The sequence below is a fragment of the Poecilia reticulata genome, unplaced genomic scaffold, assembly GCF_000633615.1.
Source record: "Poecilia reticulata strain Guanapo unplaced genomic scaffold, Guppy_female_1.0+MT scaffold_159, whole genome shotgun sequence".
In the NCBI taxonomy this organism is placed as follows: Eukaryota; Metazoa; Chordata; class Actinopteri; order Cyprinodontiformes; family Poeciliidae; genus Poecilia; species Poecilia reticulata.
The window spans coordinates 1003539-1020487 of record NW_007615017.1 but is presented as its reverse complement, the minus strand read 5'-3'; the positions used below and the strand labels follow the sequence as shown (position 1 = coordinate 1020487).

The following is a 16949-nucleotide window of genomic DNA, read 5'->3' as shown; positions in this document are numbered from 1 at the left end:
CACGCTTCTTCTTTTTCTCCGTGTTTTCTGTCGAATCAGACGGAGGATGTTCTGTTTCAGGTGCCACAACTTGTTTAGTTTCTTTGTTTGAAAGGTCAGGGACTTGTTCTGGGTTTAGTCACAGACACTGCCGATTCAAAAGTCCGGTGAGGTAATGGTACACAGGAACTTCTTGGGTTGTCCGGACTGGACAACTTTCTCTAAGCAGAGTCAGGAGAGGGCCATATTTCGCTGTCAAGATCTGCTCATTTGTTTGTTCACTGCAAACTACACAAAGTCCACTTTTCTGCATGTTTCAGATTGTTCAGCACTGTTAGAGTAATTTCTCTGCTCCCACACCTTTACCGCTTTGAAACTCTTTCTAGGAAAACCATCTTCAAACACTTCGAAGTGTGGAGCTTTAACCTTTGAAACAACAACTTTAGTTTGCTTCTCGGAAGCAAAAATGAAAGACAACAAAGCCAGGTGCTCTTGATGAAATTCATTTGAAGAAAAAAAAATGCTAACAGATATTAGCTGGAACTAAAATGAAGAACTTTCCCACATTTATTAATGTGTTTGATAAATGTGATTTATTAATCACATTTATCAATCACATTTATTAATCACATTAAATAAATGTGATTATTAATCACATTTAATAATGTGATTAAATATTCTGTCAAACATTACTAAAATCACCATACAAGAAAAATGGTAAAATCATTTAACATTTCTATGTCTAAGTTTTTACCTGAATGGAAATGCATTTTGTTGGTAGGGGGCGCTTTCTGCATGTCAGTTGAAGTTAAAGACAAAAAAGTTAGTATGGAAACAAAGTTTTACCACAAACCTGGACCCTGAATTTAATGCCCAACTCACTGGGAAGAAGGTTCAGTTTGTGAGGACTTCAGGTCCTGATAAGGCTGGTGACCAGACTGGGTCCTCATGGCAACATAAAAACAAGAACACACAYACACCTTTAGTTTTTCTGTCATCCTTGTTACATGAAATTCATTTCCAGTTAAATGTTTGTCTAAATATAACCCAAAAATTTGGACTTTAATACCATTGAGGTTATTGAGAATGCTGATGTTTAAGCCAGAAAAGCTCTCAATGAGGCAACAAAAAATAAGCACACACAGGTCTTTCTAAAAACTACATGAAGTAACGCAAAAATAACTGTACAAGACAAACATTTTCATTTCTCTGTCTGTGGAGAAGTAATTACATTTTTCAAAATAAAACAGGAAGTATATGTAAAGCTAGCTAAGGTCAATAAATGAAATGCGTTTTATTGAGCTTTGTTTAGATTACTTTAAGAACACCAGTCGACTATTTGCTGCTTCTTTGACCGGAAAGCAGACATCCCCCAAATCAGAAATAAAATGCAAAGATGTTGGCATGCTTTGAAATTATGGTTTTCATAGGAATTACGCTTTGTGAAGAAAGTGCTAATGCTGTGGGTGAAAGGTCAGGAGTGGGAAGAGCCCACTCCTGACCTTGAGTGTTCACACACGTCCCGAGTACTGACATAGTGTAGGAAGAAATTATTGCATGATTTATTTCCTAAGAGCACAGTGGTGCCCCCACAGCTGCTCGGGGGAATTTAAATGTTTTAAGTCACTAACAGCAGAGTTGTGTAATGGAAAACAGGCTCCACCCACTCTGTGACCTCACATATATGAAATACAATCAGAGTGCTATGGCACGCTGGGCTCTTATTGGTCCAATTTTAAAGTAAAATATAATCCATAGGATATGGAAGGAAATTATTGACCAATTAAATCTGTAAAGGAGGGAAGAGGGCAGTATTTTCTGATCGAACCAAAGGCAACCAGGTGATTTCAGGTTAAGCTGATAATCCATAACTCCTGGTGGAATGTGTCATTTACTGTTGTTTTATTTTAAATAAAAAATATTAGAAATATCCAATATTAAAAGCTGGCAGAAAAAGAAATTTTGTTTTATTAATTGATATAATTTTATTCAAAACATTTTGTAAGGATTAAATCTCTTCAATTTATTTTAATGTTAATCTTTTCATTTTATATTTTTATACTAGTTTACCCTAATATATTTCAAATTAAAATGTATTCATTTTTATTTTTCTCAAATATTAATTGTTTTTAAGTTTCTTAGGATCTGAACTATCTGTTTTTGGCTCGCAGCAAAAGATCATTTTAATTTAATGTCTTTAGAAGAAAACCAGAAGCATCTTGAGGTTGTGTTGGTTTTTCTTGTCGCTTTCACAGCAGCAGATGGTTGAGTGTCTAACAAACTGTTAATGTTATGGTGTGTTAAAGAAACCTGGGATTTCTAAGCATCAGTCCAAAAACATGACTGTTAGGTTAATTGGTTTCTCTAAATTGCTCTTAAGTATGCGTGTGTATGGCAGGCAGTTTTAGCATAAAATTTGTTTTGTCTGACTAACCTTACTTTCAAGACGTCTAAAAAATGTGTTTTAATTTGAAATAATACATTTTGACTATTCTGAATGATAATTTAAGATTTATGCATTTACATTGTGACTAATAAGAACATGAACTTTGTGAAATCTACAAGGGGTTCCCTATTATTCTCTGCCAAAAATGCACTTAAAAACAGCTTTAAACAGTAAAAGTACTACTGTAACCCATTCTCAAGGTGAAAATGGAGTATTTTCAAAAATATTTAATAGTTTTTTTTTTCTTTGAAATTTTGAAATTCTACGTAGATCTGGGACTTTTTGACTAGACAAAATAATTCTTCAGGATATAGTCTGAAGGTTAATTCAAGATATGAAATGAAAAAGTCATCTAGATTAAAAAAATGTCCCAGATATTTCTAATTTATTTGGATAAGTATTAAGTATTAAATTACAGTTCTAGATATAGGTAAGTTAGATTTGCCGAGTCATTATTTGCTTTCAAGATATCTGCAATGTAATTGGCATTAGTTGAAGATTACATGCCACCTATCCAAAAGTAATTTTAAAATAACTTTATTTAGAGTTATAGTCAGAACAAAAGGCGAAATTTTCAAATTTGTGATTAGTTATAATTTAATACGTCTGTCAGTAATCAATTTTGAATTGAAACCTGTAATCAACTTTATACTAAGTCTGACATAATTTAGTCATTAGTAAGTTAGAGAGATCTTAACTTACTAATATATAGATAATCTATATAAATAAACCGATTTCAGATATCTAGAATAAGTGTGGTGAAGCTGATTTTATGTTAAAACGGCCTGCCGTAGATGTGTTCATGATTGACCTCTGTGGTGTAAATAGGTTCAGAAAATGGATGAATGCATTCATAGATGTTTTTATATGGCTGTTTTTTTGGAGAGATTTATTAATGTAGTTTAAATAGAAAATGTATTGAAAAAAACCTAAAAGTTGTTTTTTTCCCGGGTTTCTTTCCCCACCGTGCTGCGTTCAGGCGTCGTCCGGGCGTCGGCTGATGGGAGGCGGTGGCAGCAGATTCAACACTGCCCTTCTTCTGCGAACAGCACTGCCCTGAAACTGAAGCTACTTTACTGCAACGCCATCTGAATTTCATAAAACTGAATCAGGAAAATTGCTGACAGATCGGAGAAACGTTTACATTTTAGCATCCAATAACCTCCATATTTGTTTAACTGTTGTGATGTTCAAGTCGTAGCACTGCCCCCTGCTGTTTGTTTTCTCCCTTTAACTCCTGACACCGACCTGGTTTCCTGAAAACAGGTCCAGATAGAAAAACAGGCATAGACAGAAAAAAAACTGGGAGTAATCTTTGAATTTTCAGAGTTTTTTTTCCTGTTTATGTTTTTACGATCTGCTGACCTGCAGCTGGAAACTCAACAAACTTAAGATGTTTGTGTTTTTCAGCGTTTTTAGGAAGCTTGCTTCCTCCCATCAGCCGAATCCGGAACAATAAATCTGTTTGGATGTTCTGTTTGACCTCTGACCCTTACGATCACAGTGGTCAAGAATCCTATGACTCTGATTGGCTGCCTGAATCAAATTTAAACCTGATGGAGGGAAATGAATGAACCAATCACAACCCACCATTCTGCCTCTGACAAAGTCTTCCACTTTAGGATTTTAATCGGACCGCGAGGATTGTAGAGACTGCTGACATTTCCCAGAGCGCCGGGGAAATTTTAGCGTCTTTTTCTGCCACATCAGCTGCTTCAGACCAAACAGAAACATGTCTTAAGACGCTTTCTGCTCTGAAGCATCCGTGCCTTCAGGTGACCGCAAAACATCACGGCTCAGACTTTAATGTATGGAAAACCAACAAAGCCAAAAAACATTATTAATGAAGAACTTTTTTTTTATTTGTTGTTCTGAGCTCATGTCTATAATCGGGGGGAAAAATCAGAGAGGAAAATTGCGCTTTTTTCAATTTTATTTCTTAAAATCAATTGTAAAAAAAAAAAATCTAAATTACATTCATGAAAGTATAAATCTTTGTTATAAATGTTTAGCTTTTCTTATTCATGATTAACTTTTCTTTTAAGTGTAAAATCTTTTGCACATTTTTTTTGTTTAATCCCGCTGATATTTTCGGTTTTTAATTTTAGTCCTTATTAGAAAATTTCACATTAATTTGTTGTATTGTCAGAAAACATAACGCCTCAACGTGAACGCTTATTATTCTGATGGTTATCCTGTCACCTGAAGGCATCGCTGCGGCAGAGCAGAGACTCTGTGCAGTGAAGTCTGTAATCCGTGAAGCGGTTCTGAAACTGTAGGGGGCGCTGGAATGAGCGCCAGCAATCAGTGATGAAATGTGGGAATCTGTTTGAGAACGTTTTTTGTGTTTGCTGATGTTTGCACCGTCATATAAGCGCATCATGTATTAGAAAATATCATCGCAAATACGCAGCAGGATGAAAAATAAAAAATGACAATAAAGGAAAAATAAAAAAAGGAACGACAGAAGAATGTCAGTGTCTTTCTTTTTCTTTTTAAATTTACAATCCAGTGGGTTTGAAACGTTGATCCTCTCTGCAGCTGGTTAGTTTCGCCTCCTGGTGGCAGAAACATGGAACTTCAATTTGAACAGAAAAAAGTTTTTAGGTATGGAAGTGCTTTGAAGTAACATCTTAAATATAAAAAGTGTATTTAAAATTAGACAAACACAAAAACTTTCACAGGGTGCATTAACATTTTTACATTATTTTAGCTCCAAACACAATTATCTGATTCATAATCCTGATATTATCACTTTGCATACATTACATTCATTTTTTAATGTATTAATTACTAGTAATAGCAATAACTAATAATAAAAATAATCAATAATGGTAACTGATTTTAATAACTGCTGCTGATAATTTTCTAATGTGTAAAACACAGCAGTGGTGAATGGAAGCAGTTAAAAGTCTCACTTGTGAAGCACTACAAGAATTTAGCCATCAAAATGTTACTTTTAGGACACATCTGTCATCTTACCCAGAGGAACGTAAGTGTTCCCTCCATCCCTCACGGCGCCGCTTATGTGATGTTTTACATTTTTCAACATGATTCCCTCAGAAAAGAAAATCATGTTTTGGTTATTAAATGACTCTGTTTCTTTAATTTCCCTTCCATTCACAACAAATAATCAGGTGTGCAGAGAGGACCATAAGATCTAACCTTCCCTCCAACCAGGTCAAAGGTCAGGAAAAAGGCAGTCAACATCTCTGCAGATCACACACATGCTGGACATGAACTGATTAGACAGAGACCCAGGCTGTTTCTTTAACACGGTGAAAGCAGAGTAGCCAGTTACTCTCCTGTGAAACAAAATTAGCATTTGCAGCATTACAAGGTCCTTTTCTATTCTTTATTCTTTATTTTATGTGAGGTTTTCCTTTACATGTACGTCCTGTTCCTCTTATGTTTTACTACCTCTGTTGTGAGCGTGTTAAAACAAGATTCACATCAACACAAAGCTGTTCTTTCTTTCAACAAAATGAACAAATATATTTTTATTTTTTGTTATGTTTGGATGTGATTAAGCTGGAAGAAGTTTTTTTTATTTTTTGTTGTTGCTTTTATATTTGATGGAGTGAGTTGTGAGTTAAAAGCTCGTTGAGGTTCGGCTGGAAAACCACTCAGCCCGTTTCCACTTTGCAGAACGCTTTGTTTAATGTTCTGGTGTCCTAAAAGCTTCATCCATGTTTGATGAGGAAAGACAGAAAAACACGAGTCTGCTGCAGCTGAACGAGTCTGAAGGCTTCTGACTCTCTGCTGTTAAAAAATAACAGCAGGCTGTCGATCAAATTCATAAAATAAAATAAATGTAATATTCATGACTGTTCGTTCTTTACATATTTTGTAGCGCAGTCTGCAGGAGGCCTAGAAACTTTTGGGAACCTCTGGGTTCAATCAGAAAATAAGCACTAGAAAAAGTTTTAAATCATTTATTTTATTTTAGATTATATATTTAAAAAATATTGAATAACAGAAAACAAAAACTGTGATGAAAATATTCTTATTAAATAGCTTATGGGGTTAATTTTTTTTTTGTTGTTGCTTTTTTTTCTAATTTTCCCTAAAACCTCCTGATTCCCCCACAGCGTCCCCTGGTGGTCCCTCAATGGGCCGCGGGCCCCACTTTGCCTGTCATCGGAGAAAATTCATTTCTCAAAGTCATATTTTCGCCATGTTCGTTCATTCATAAATATTACAGTTTCAAACTTAGTTTGCTGAATGGGATCAACTCATTCTGGCTTTGAATGATTAAAAATGATCAAACTGAAATTTATCATAAAATTAAAGTTGTTTATTTCTGACATTTTCCTGATTGTTCATGATTTTTCAGAAAACCTTCAAAGTTTTTTGCTGATTCAATAGAAGCCAAAAAGAACAAATGACAGAGCAAAATCTGCGGGTTTTATTCCTGCGCTCATTTTATTCTTTAATCTAGCAGAGAAAGTATTTATGGCCTCCTGTCGTTACGCGGTAGGAACAGCAGGGGGCGACACCCGACCGGGAGGGAGCGCAGAGAGCCGCGATCGGCAGCAGCTTCTCTGATTTCCGTCAATAAACTGTTAATCTTTCCAGTTTCCGCTCAAACAGCAGGAAGGAGCTGCGTCTGAATGAAAAGCTGCTGATTTACCTGAAAGTTAGTCGGAAGGAAAACAGTAGATGTCAGGTTCTTCCTGCTTTTCCTTTGAATTAACTTCATAGATAGATTTTTACTTCACAGTGTGAAATCAACCCTGAGTGGTTTTATAGTGTGATTAAAAACACGATAAGACAAAATGTTTCCGGTTTTACCTGCAGACTTCCGCCTTCAGGGGCTCACCTGAGAACCTGTTCAGGTCTGGAGAATAAAAGGCCAGAGAGTCCACACCGAAAAAAACACAAGATCTAATATTTTAGATCAGTTTCTAGTCCCAACATCTTAGTACAGTGTTTCCCAAAGTGGGGGCCGCGGCCCGCTGTGGTGCCGCCAGGAGGCGCTGTGGGGGCCTCAGAAAGTTGGAGGGAAGAGGAGGGAGAACAAAGCAAAACTAGAAAAAAGGAATAAATTTTTCTAATCTGAAATTAGTGGAAAAAAAATTCAGTTATTAAATATTTTTCTTCTTCTTTTTTATTTTATTTTTTTAAATATATAAAATCTAAGTTAAAATAAATGATTTAAATCTTATTTCTGATGCTTATTTTCTGATTAGCTGCCAGTGAAATGAACCAAAACAGGAAATGAAAAAGTTTCTGACAAGAAAGAAGCCAAAGGAACCGTAAAAACCTTAAAAACTCTAAAACCTGACGTGAATAATATCAAATAAAACATATTTCCTTGTGATTAAAAATAGTATTATCTGTTATAAGGTCATGATATGTTATCTGATTATAAAACTTTCCACCACATAACTAACAGTTATCTAAAATCAAACATAGAGGTTTGCATTTATTCTAAATGAATGTATAATTATTGAATAGTGAATAAAAAAACATTCTAAAAGTTGATCGTTTACATATTTTGCAGCATTGGAGAAGTTTGGGAACTTCTGTCTTAGTTCACTTAACAAAACTAAAATAAAAGTAACTTTTCATCAAGGCAGGAACTTGTTTTACATGAATTATTCATTATGATTAATGCAGAGTTTCCAGTTTCAGGACATTTTCCTCTTATTCCTTAAATAATCTGTCAGTGGAACTAAAACGTTTTTAAATTAATAATATAAACTTGAAACAAACTAAATCTTGCTGAAAAATTGCTTGTTTTTCCTTACATGAGATAGTTTAATTGAAAGATGCCAGTTTGGGTCCCTGCAGGACCGGGAGGTTCGGATGGGTCGGGTCGGGAGTTTTTTTCTCTGAACTGAACAGTTCGGTGGGAAATCCCGTCCCGCGGGATTTCTGACCCGGTTGCGGCTGATTTCCACTCAGGTTGGGTTCGGACTGAAACGTTGGACTCGGGTCAGGTAATTGGGAAATCGTGTGACGTCACGGTGACCTCATAGAGGGGGCGGCGCGCGGATCGGAATCAACTTCTACTTCCTACTTCACAAACACACCAACTGCGCTCTGCGTGACTCGAACACCTTCCTGCGCGTTTCACGCACTTTTCTCAGGTTACAAGTACCGCAAAGTCCGACTCGATTCGGTTCCGACCCGCTCGGACCGAACCGTTAACTGGACATTTGGGTCCAGTTAACGGGTTGGGCGGGTTTAATTAGAGAAGTAAGAGTGGAATGGTTCTGATTTGGGATCGTTAATCAGTGGGACACTTTGGAGGAGTTCCCGCACCACCCAGACCGAACCGGACCGGCTCGGTGCTGCAGATTTACGGCCGGACCGGAACCCTGACGTGGGTCGTTGATCATCAGCTGCCCGAACCGGAGCTGCTCCCCTCCCAACCCCGGGCAGGAGGACTCCGACACCCCGGTCCAGATCCTGGTTCTGTACCGTTTCCAGGTTCGGAGCAGCCCCGAAAGGTTCGTCCGGACCGGATCCAACTGTCCCGACTCCCTCCGACCTGCAGCTAATGTAAGTCACCTCCTGTCGGAGTGTTTTCTCTAAATCTGCAGTTTTTCAAATGAAGTCTGGTACTGTGGACCGTTACGCTTTACCTCCTACGCTTTTCTGATGTAAAAAGTACTTTGCGTCCTTCGACTCATTAAAACTCGATCATAATCAGACCACCAGCTCGACGAGTCATTTTCTACTGCAGTTCTGGCCCATAACAGAGCTCTGCTCTCTGTCATTTCTGGTCGGAGATCCACTGAGCGGATCTCCATTTTAAAATCCCCAAATTTATGTAAGATCGATTTTACCCCGTAACCAGTGTTTGAAAGTAGACCTGTACACTTGAATTATAGTTTCCAATTTAAATTTAACGTTTCGTCACCCATAAAACACCAAACTGCATGCACTCATAATTTTAGTCGAAGATTTCCCTTCGAGTTTTAGTGAAAATTTCTGATAAAAGTTTATATTTGAGCCAAAAATGTGGATAATTTCAGAGCCTGAGGCTGTTGACGTTCAGCAGCTGCAGGCGGCTCTGAATAATTAATCTGAGCAGCAGTTTGATCTGTTTGCGCCGCTCATCGATCGGCTCTCATAATCAGATTATGGTGGCTGCAGAGATCAGCAGAAAGAGCCGCAACCTCCTCATCTTCATCACTGTCATCCTCATCATCAGATGTGGAAACGCTTCATGAAGCTGCGGGACGATTTTATGTCCTCCACATTTAATCTGCTCCTTTAATAAAGACAAGAACCTGGAAAATGGTTGGAGGAAAGTTTCACCGCAGTGATAAACTTCCCAGAATTCCCATTAACACACACACACACACACGCAGAGGGAGGAAGGTGTTCCGGCGCTGGTTTTATTGAGCTCCTCCTGGCAGGAGGTGTGTGTGTGATGGATGGTGTTGTTGGGCCGCTCTGGTTCTGTATGTCCCTCCAGGGATCCCCTCGCTCCGCCTGATCAGCCTCCGTGACGCATTAGCCTCCGTCTGTCTCCTCCATCTTCTCCCTGACAGCTTTCAGCTTCCCAAACTGACGGCGGGAAAAATCCTGGCTTTCCCTCCGGTTCCATGGAGTTCTGGAGTCAGAACGCCAGCTAACCGCTCCCCAAAGGTCAAAGGTCAGGCTCTACCAAACGGAGCATTCAAAAATACAGCCGACATATTTGCGCTACGTTAGCTAGCATGTGCTACGTTCAGTAAAGAGTGGCCATTTTAATTAATGATTGAAAAAAACCCAAAGCTGTCCGAACTGTCAGGGTTTTTTCTGTTTGGTCGACGGAGCATCAGTAACATAAAGTCATATTTTCATACATTTCAAATCACGGCACTCTTCTTCATGTGTGAAGCGTCTGTGACGGCGCGGCGAGAGGCTGGAGGAGTTAGCATCGGCGGTTAGCATCGGCGGTTAGCCACCCTAACCCAAAACAGCAGGACGCGCTTTTGAAGTATTCCACACTTTCAGTTTATTAAACTTTGTCCACGTAAAGCCAGATCTCCACGGATCTAAGCATTATATTTAGATACATGAGCAAAGTAGCGTTAGTTTACCGCTCTGCACCCATGTTCTCTTCTACGACAAAACGGAAGACCAGTTCTTCTTCTGTACTATAGTGCAACAAAGGGAATAGGCGCCCCCTGGTGGTGATACCTACTCATCTCTAGGACCCTGTTACGCGTCTTACAGTGGGGAAAGTTTCTCAACGCCAGTATTTGTGTTTTTGTGTAGTTGATGATTCCTGCAGAGCCTTTAAACCCGAGTGAAACCGGTCCGCTTCTGGATCCGGTTTAAACCAAACCTGGACGTTACTAACGACGCGCTTCTTCTTCTCCGCAGGGCGTCCTTCATCCTCCTCTTCCTCCTGGCTTTGACGGGCGGAGCCGTCGGCCAATCCAACGACTCGACAGGTGGGTGACGGTTCGGGGTCCCTGTTGGCGGGTAGGAGGCGGAGCCAGCGGTCCGAGTCGGTTCCGAACTTCAGAGTTTCTCCTCCAACTGTTTCTGCAGATTATTTAATCTGATGACGTTAACGAGCGTCTCCATGGCGACGGCTCATTAATGTCTGGGGGGGGTGACGGATGGAGCTGCTGGGATGATGGCGGAAAACCGCATGGGATTCTGGGAAACCGGGCCGCTCACGCTGGGCAGCGCCGCTGAGTCTGGCTCGGGTTCTGGAAGCAGAACCGGAACCAGACAGCCGGTTCCACCTGCAGACCCGATCAATAACACTAAATAATAATAACTTCTCATTAATATCTGCTTTCACTTTTAAAACCATTTTTAGGTTTTAATGTAAAAAATTTTCCCTTTGATGCTGAATAACAAAAAAAAATGGATTTAAATGAAACCAAGTTTCATTCTGGTCTGGAAATTAAATGTAATTATTCCACAAATAAATGGACGAGCAGCTAAAACCGGCATTTATTATTAAAAGTATGTAAAGCTTCAGTTTATCATCTTAGTCAAAGTTTGTAAGAGTCGTGATTGAAGGTCCAGAGAGCCGGCTGCGGGTTGAACTTCATGACCTTTAACCTCTTCGGTCTTAATGCACAAAAACCATTTTTGTCTCTTCTGAGGCCGAAAAACTCAAATAATTGCTGTTAATTGCTGCCTGTTCTCACTTCCTGCAGTCAAAGCGCTGCACTCCAGTCACCTGCGTATTTATGTTCAGTGAGGACGTTTTGCTACGCTTACAGAAATGCAGACGCCTCATTTCTGAGATATTTCCTGAGGAGTCATTTCCACCTGGAGGCAGATCAAATCTGTCGTGGGTAAAATTCCTCACATTCATCTCGGTTCTGCTGAACAGAACCGGCTGGAGAAGCACTTCCTGTTTGCTGATGAGGTCAGAGTCTGAACCACGGATGGACAGATGGACGGACGTCTCCCTGCAGCAGCAGCAGCATGCGGACATCTGGAGGGTTTAATAGAAAGACGAATCCTCCATCAGGGAAAAGCTGACAGGTCAATTACCGACACGCGGCGCGGCGCTCTGTTCAGAGAGGATCCATTAATCCAGAACTCGGCGCTCGGATCCAGGAGCCGCCGGGCCGAACCGGGTTCTCCCTGAGCAGGAAGCTGAATATGTTCTCATTTCCCTATCAGCCTAAAAGCTGCTGTTTGTGTATTTTTATTATTTATTGTTTAAAGCTTTTATGTTCCAATATCTGTTGAAACAAACTATGTGATCATCTTGTGACCTACTGTTTGTTATAGTAGCTGGAGCTAACGCCATTAGCAGAAGCTAACGTCCTTAGCACAAGCTATTCAAGCTAGAGCTAACAATCTTTAGAAACTAACAAAATTAGCAGGCGCTAACACTGTTAGCACCAGCCATTCAAGGTAGAGGTAGCCCTGTCAACGACAGCTAACATTATTAGCAGAAGCTAATGTCATCAGCTAGACCTAACACCATTAGCTAGAGCTAATGTTTTTAGCAGGGGCTAACGTGAAATCAAAACGGATTTCCAGATAATGAATGGATGTTTAAAGTAACAATGAAGCATCTTGAGATCTTTGAAACCGTTTTATGTTTGACCAAATGTTTTGATGCTAACCGTAACACCTGTAGTTAGCATCTGGAGCAGCCAACAGTCTCCTCTTCCTCCGTTTGGTCCTCCTCGTCTTCATTTCTGCTGTTTATTTCTTCACTGCCTTCAGTTTCAAATTGAAGGAGCTAAAAGCTTCGTAGCGCCTAGCATGCAACATTTTCCCAGGATCCAGATTAACAACATGGCGGCGGCCATTTTATTTCGACTGTTATTCCTTCTAATGTAAAGATTATTATCTAATCATGGAGACATTTCAGATTTTCCTGCCAGTTCTTCGCGGTGCTTCTTAAGGAGTTCAGAGTTCTGGTCCTTGGTGGTCCAGTCAAAGTTTGGGTTCTTTGGACGAGCCGCCTGCTGTCACATCGAGGCGTTTCCATGGCGTTGGGACCTTTAGCGGTTTCCTGTCCGTGTCATCGGACTCCAATTAAGCATCTCCTGATGAATGGGGATCATCTGCGGTCCGACCGGACCCGGCTGACCGATCCGCTCCATCTTCAGAACCATCAGTCAGAAAATCAATCAGAGGGAAATGAGTCGACGCCAATTTAGATGATTGATGTTCGGTGTGAATTCCCAGAGCGACAGTTTGCAGAAACTCCGTTAAAAGCTCCGGCGGTGAGGCGGCTTTGTACCGGTCATGAATGATCCGGTTCTGATCGGAACCGGGTCGTTCCGGTTCCGATCACTTTTGTATCTGCAGTTCGACTCTATGCAGACGACGCCTTTTTATTTGCTGAAGATAAAAACCGATTGTTTCCTTTTAAAGGCAATAAAAGCTGAACGATTCCTTCGCTTTGGGGGTGAAAACGGGTCCAGACCTTTTGGGTCGACCCGGGTTCTGAGCCACAGAAGATATTTCACAGCTTGCATTCATTCTGCATATTAATGAAAGCAGCAGAGCTTCCGGGATGGCGGTCCGGATCGGAAAACTCTGGTCAGATTTAATGAACCTTTGACCTCCGGCTGACCGATCGGGTCAGAACCGACAGAACCACCAGCTGATGGACTGCAGTCCTTTAACGAGGTGGAAGTCTGGAGCGGATCCGGATCCATCAGAACCAGAACCAGGAGCAGGTGTTTGGGTTGTGGAGCTGGTTCCCTTTGGGTCCAGTTCTCCACTCAGGGGTCGCTGACCTGTGACCTCTGACCCTGATGTTGGATCAGACCTCTGAGATGATTTAATTGGCTGTAGAAACAAATAATAATAATGAAGAACGTAACACAGAACTCTGAACGGAACCGGGTTTGGACCGTCCGTCCCGCCCAGCGCCTCTCCAGAACCAGCAGCAGTTCTGCTGGTTCCGGTCCGTAAGACGGGAACGGTGAAGGACTGAGCTGTTTTTTTGTCCATCTTGTCCTGGAAGCGCTGGAGTCCCTCAGGACAGACGGACGGTCTGATAATCGGATCAGGTGGACGGAGGGAGGCGTAGTCATCAATATCCAACTGATGTAAAAGCTGCTCGCTGAACATTAAATGGATTTCAGCAGAATCTCATTAACAGGCGTAACCATGACGACGGTTGCTGTCCTGAAACCGTCGGATCTCTGGTTCTGATCCGAACATCAGCTGCTTGTTCTGCAGGCGGTTCTGTTCCGGCCCAGAAACCCGGTTAGGTTCCTGTTATGAGTTTAAGGAGTGAAGGTTTTTCTGGTGGCTGATTGGCTGGTTCAGCCAGAGCTGCTTTCTGATTGGACGCAGGAATTTAAATCTTTAAACGAAGTTTTGAGTCTAAACGCCGTTTGCCTTCCTGCCTGTGCAGAACCGATGTGCCACGACTGGGGCGAGTCCAGCGAGGCGGCGGTTCTGGTTCTGGACGGCGAGGCCGGCTGGGTCTCCTGCCCGCTCTTCTCTCACCCGGCCGTCTACAACTACACGACGGCCCAGAGCGCCGGGCACGACCTGGTCTGGTACCGCCTGCTGGACGGCCACGACCTGGAGCAGCCCATCCCCTACAGGTAACCATGGAAACCGCCGACCCGCCAGGGGTCGCTGTGACCGGGTCGGTTCTGATCCTGGTTCTGCTTGTCGCCTGCAGCGCGCGGGTCAGCAGAGAGCGGGAACGGCTGTGGCTGCAGCCGGCCGTCGTTAACGACACGGGGCAGTACATCTGCATGCTGCGGTGAGTGCCGTTTCCACGGAAACGGGCCGGTTCTGGTCGGCAGAACCGGCCCCTGCTTTCGCACGTCGTTTCCCTTCGAGCTACAAACTCGCTCGTTTTCGCTGGAAGCAGCAGAGAAACGTAGAAAAGAGTCAAAGTGGAAACGCAGTGAGGCCAAGAAAAACCCACAAAACCAAGTTCTGCCGGGTTTCTGGGTCACGACCCGGTTCTGGTTCCTGGCAGCTCGGAAAACCACCAGACGGTTTGGCATCTGACCCGATTCTGGTTGAACAAACTCAGCGGTGGGCGCACTTCCGCTAACTGCTAATGTGCTAACAGCAGAGCTAACTTCCCATTTAGCGGTTTTTGCTAACTCTGCTAGCATAAATGAATTCCTAGCATTGACTCACTCGGCTGTTTAATAAACACTTTACACACTTCTTGTCCTTTTTCACATAAACCTGCTTTGTTGTTGTTTTTTTTAAAGACAAAAGCACAAAATATGGTGAAGTTGGATCAATAACTGATTGATTAGATCAATAACTGATTGATGTTCAGCCACCTTCACACCAACCTCCTCCATTAATCTGAGCAGGAAGAGTTTTTTGTCGTTTCCAGTGGAACCAGTCCTCCACTCCACAGTTTCACCATTAAACTGCTTGTTTTGCACCAAACGTTTTATTGATCACCGATAACGATCGATCAGCTGCTGCTCTAGCTGAAGCTAACGTTTAGCTCCGGCCGGCTGATGATGATGATGATGAAGGGAAAACGGTTTCATGTTTGGATAAACGTGCCGGTTCTGGTCCGCCTGCAGCAACAAGTCGTCCTGCAGCCGGATCGCCGTGCGCCTGCAGGTGCTGCGGCGGGACCAGGCGGTCCGATCCGCCGGATGCCCGCAGGTTGCCATGGCAGCGACTGAGGCGCTGATCGGCTTCCAGCAGGGGAAGATGCTGACCTGTCCGAACCTGCAGGACGCCTCCAAGATGGCCGACAGCGACCCGACGGTCAACTGGACCTACGAGAACCAAGACATGTCGGTAAGGCGGCGGCGGCGGCCCGTTTGGGTCAGAATCATCCGGGTCGGCCTCTAAACGCCGCCATGTTGTCTCCCAGAGGTGTGATCCGTACCCGTTCTGGGACATTCACCGGGAGCAGGTCGGAACCGGGCTCCGGATCTACAACATGCTGAAGCCGTATGAGGGCCTGTACATCTGCACGGTCCGGTACCAGCGGAGAGGCGGGTCGCTGAGCTTCACCAGGAGCATCAAAGTCTCGGGGATCTGTGAGTCCGAACCGCCTCCGGAGGTTCGGGCGGTACCGGGCCGAGCCGCCCAGGTAAACTCTGCTGTCTTCCGCCTGCAGATCCCACCACCGTGGCCAAAGACCCGACCATCCTCCACCCGACTAACGGGAAGGTCTTCCCAGTCAGAACCAGTAAGTAGCTACTGCACCGGACCGGATCAGCAGAACACGGGTCTGGACCTGCCAGATCGGTCACCGCTGAAGCTTTTCAGCTTGGGGCGTAAAATGCTTTTATGGAGCTACACTGGGGCCATAAATATTCAATAATTTTTTTACTGAAAAATCTTTTCAGTTTCTGTTGAACTGAATTTTGTCTTGAAACTTTTTTCCTGTTTCAAAACTTTCAGGTTAAACATTAATTTTTTTTCTTGAAAAATACTTAAAGTTAACTTTTTTTTCAGTTTTAAAACTGTTTTTTTTTTTTTGCCAATTTTACGGCACAAATTTAGCTCCATATGGACCAGATATTTTCAGTGAGTTTGTGTTTTCAAGGCCCTTTGAAGGGAAAAATCAGAAAACTATTAGAATAAGAATCATTTAGTTAAAATGTTCATTTGAGCCCAAAGAACATTTGCAGAACCCGATCCGATGTTCATGTGCGGCGGCGCCGTTCTGCAGCAGAACCTTCACTGCCGACATCCTGATCAGGAATCCAAGGTTTAGAAAAGGATTTTCAGGAAGAAGGAAGCAAACCTCAACTGTTCGTTTAGTTGATCCGTTTTATCCAGTAAACCTCCGTGCTGCGTTCAGGGCCGCGTGTTTCCCAGAGCACTGAGGAAGAGGAGGCTGCTCCGGTTCTGATTCTGGTTTGTGTTTCCTGTCAGACTCAGACGTCCACCTGACCTGCAGAGGCCATCTTCCTTTCATCATCGACAAACCTGAGCGGGAGATTTGGTGGACGGTGGACGGGAAGAGGGTGGAGCAGCTGAACGACGGCCGCTTCAGCCAGACCAACAGGTAGAGACGGGTCCACGGCCAAAACCAGCTGGTTCACGGCCAAAACCAGCCGGTTCACGGCCAAAACCAGCCGGTTCATGGCCAAAACCAGCAGGTTCAGAGCCAAAACCAGCCGGTTCA

At 42.6% G+C, this 16949-nt stretch overlaps 1 protein-coding gene across 1 annotated transcript in view; it reads left to right on the top strand.

The window, feature by feature from the left end:
* Positions 1–8415: 8415 nt before the first annotated feature.
* Positions 8416–16949, top strand: part of il1rap (interleukin 1 receptor accessory protein) — a 14795-nt gene continuing 6261 nt past the window's right edge. The window contains 8 exon segments of the mRNA XM_008402056.2: positions 8416–8935; positions 10754–10824; positions 14229–14424; positions 14505–14588; positions 15385–15607; positions 15684–15852; positions 15933–16004; positions 16697–16898. Of these exon segments, the coding sequence (XP_008400278.1) occupies positions 8934–8935; positions 10754–10824; positions 14229–14424; positions 14505–14588; positions 15385–15607; positions 15684–15852; positions 15933–16004; positions 16697–16898 (1019 nt within the window). The 5' untranslated portion in view covers positions 8416–8933.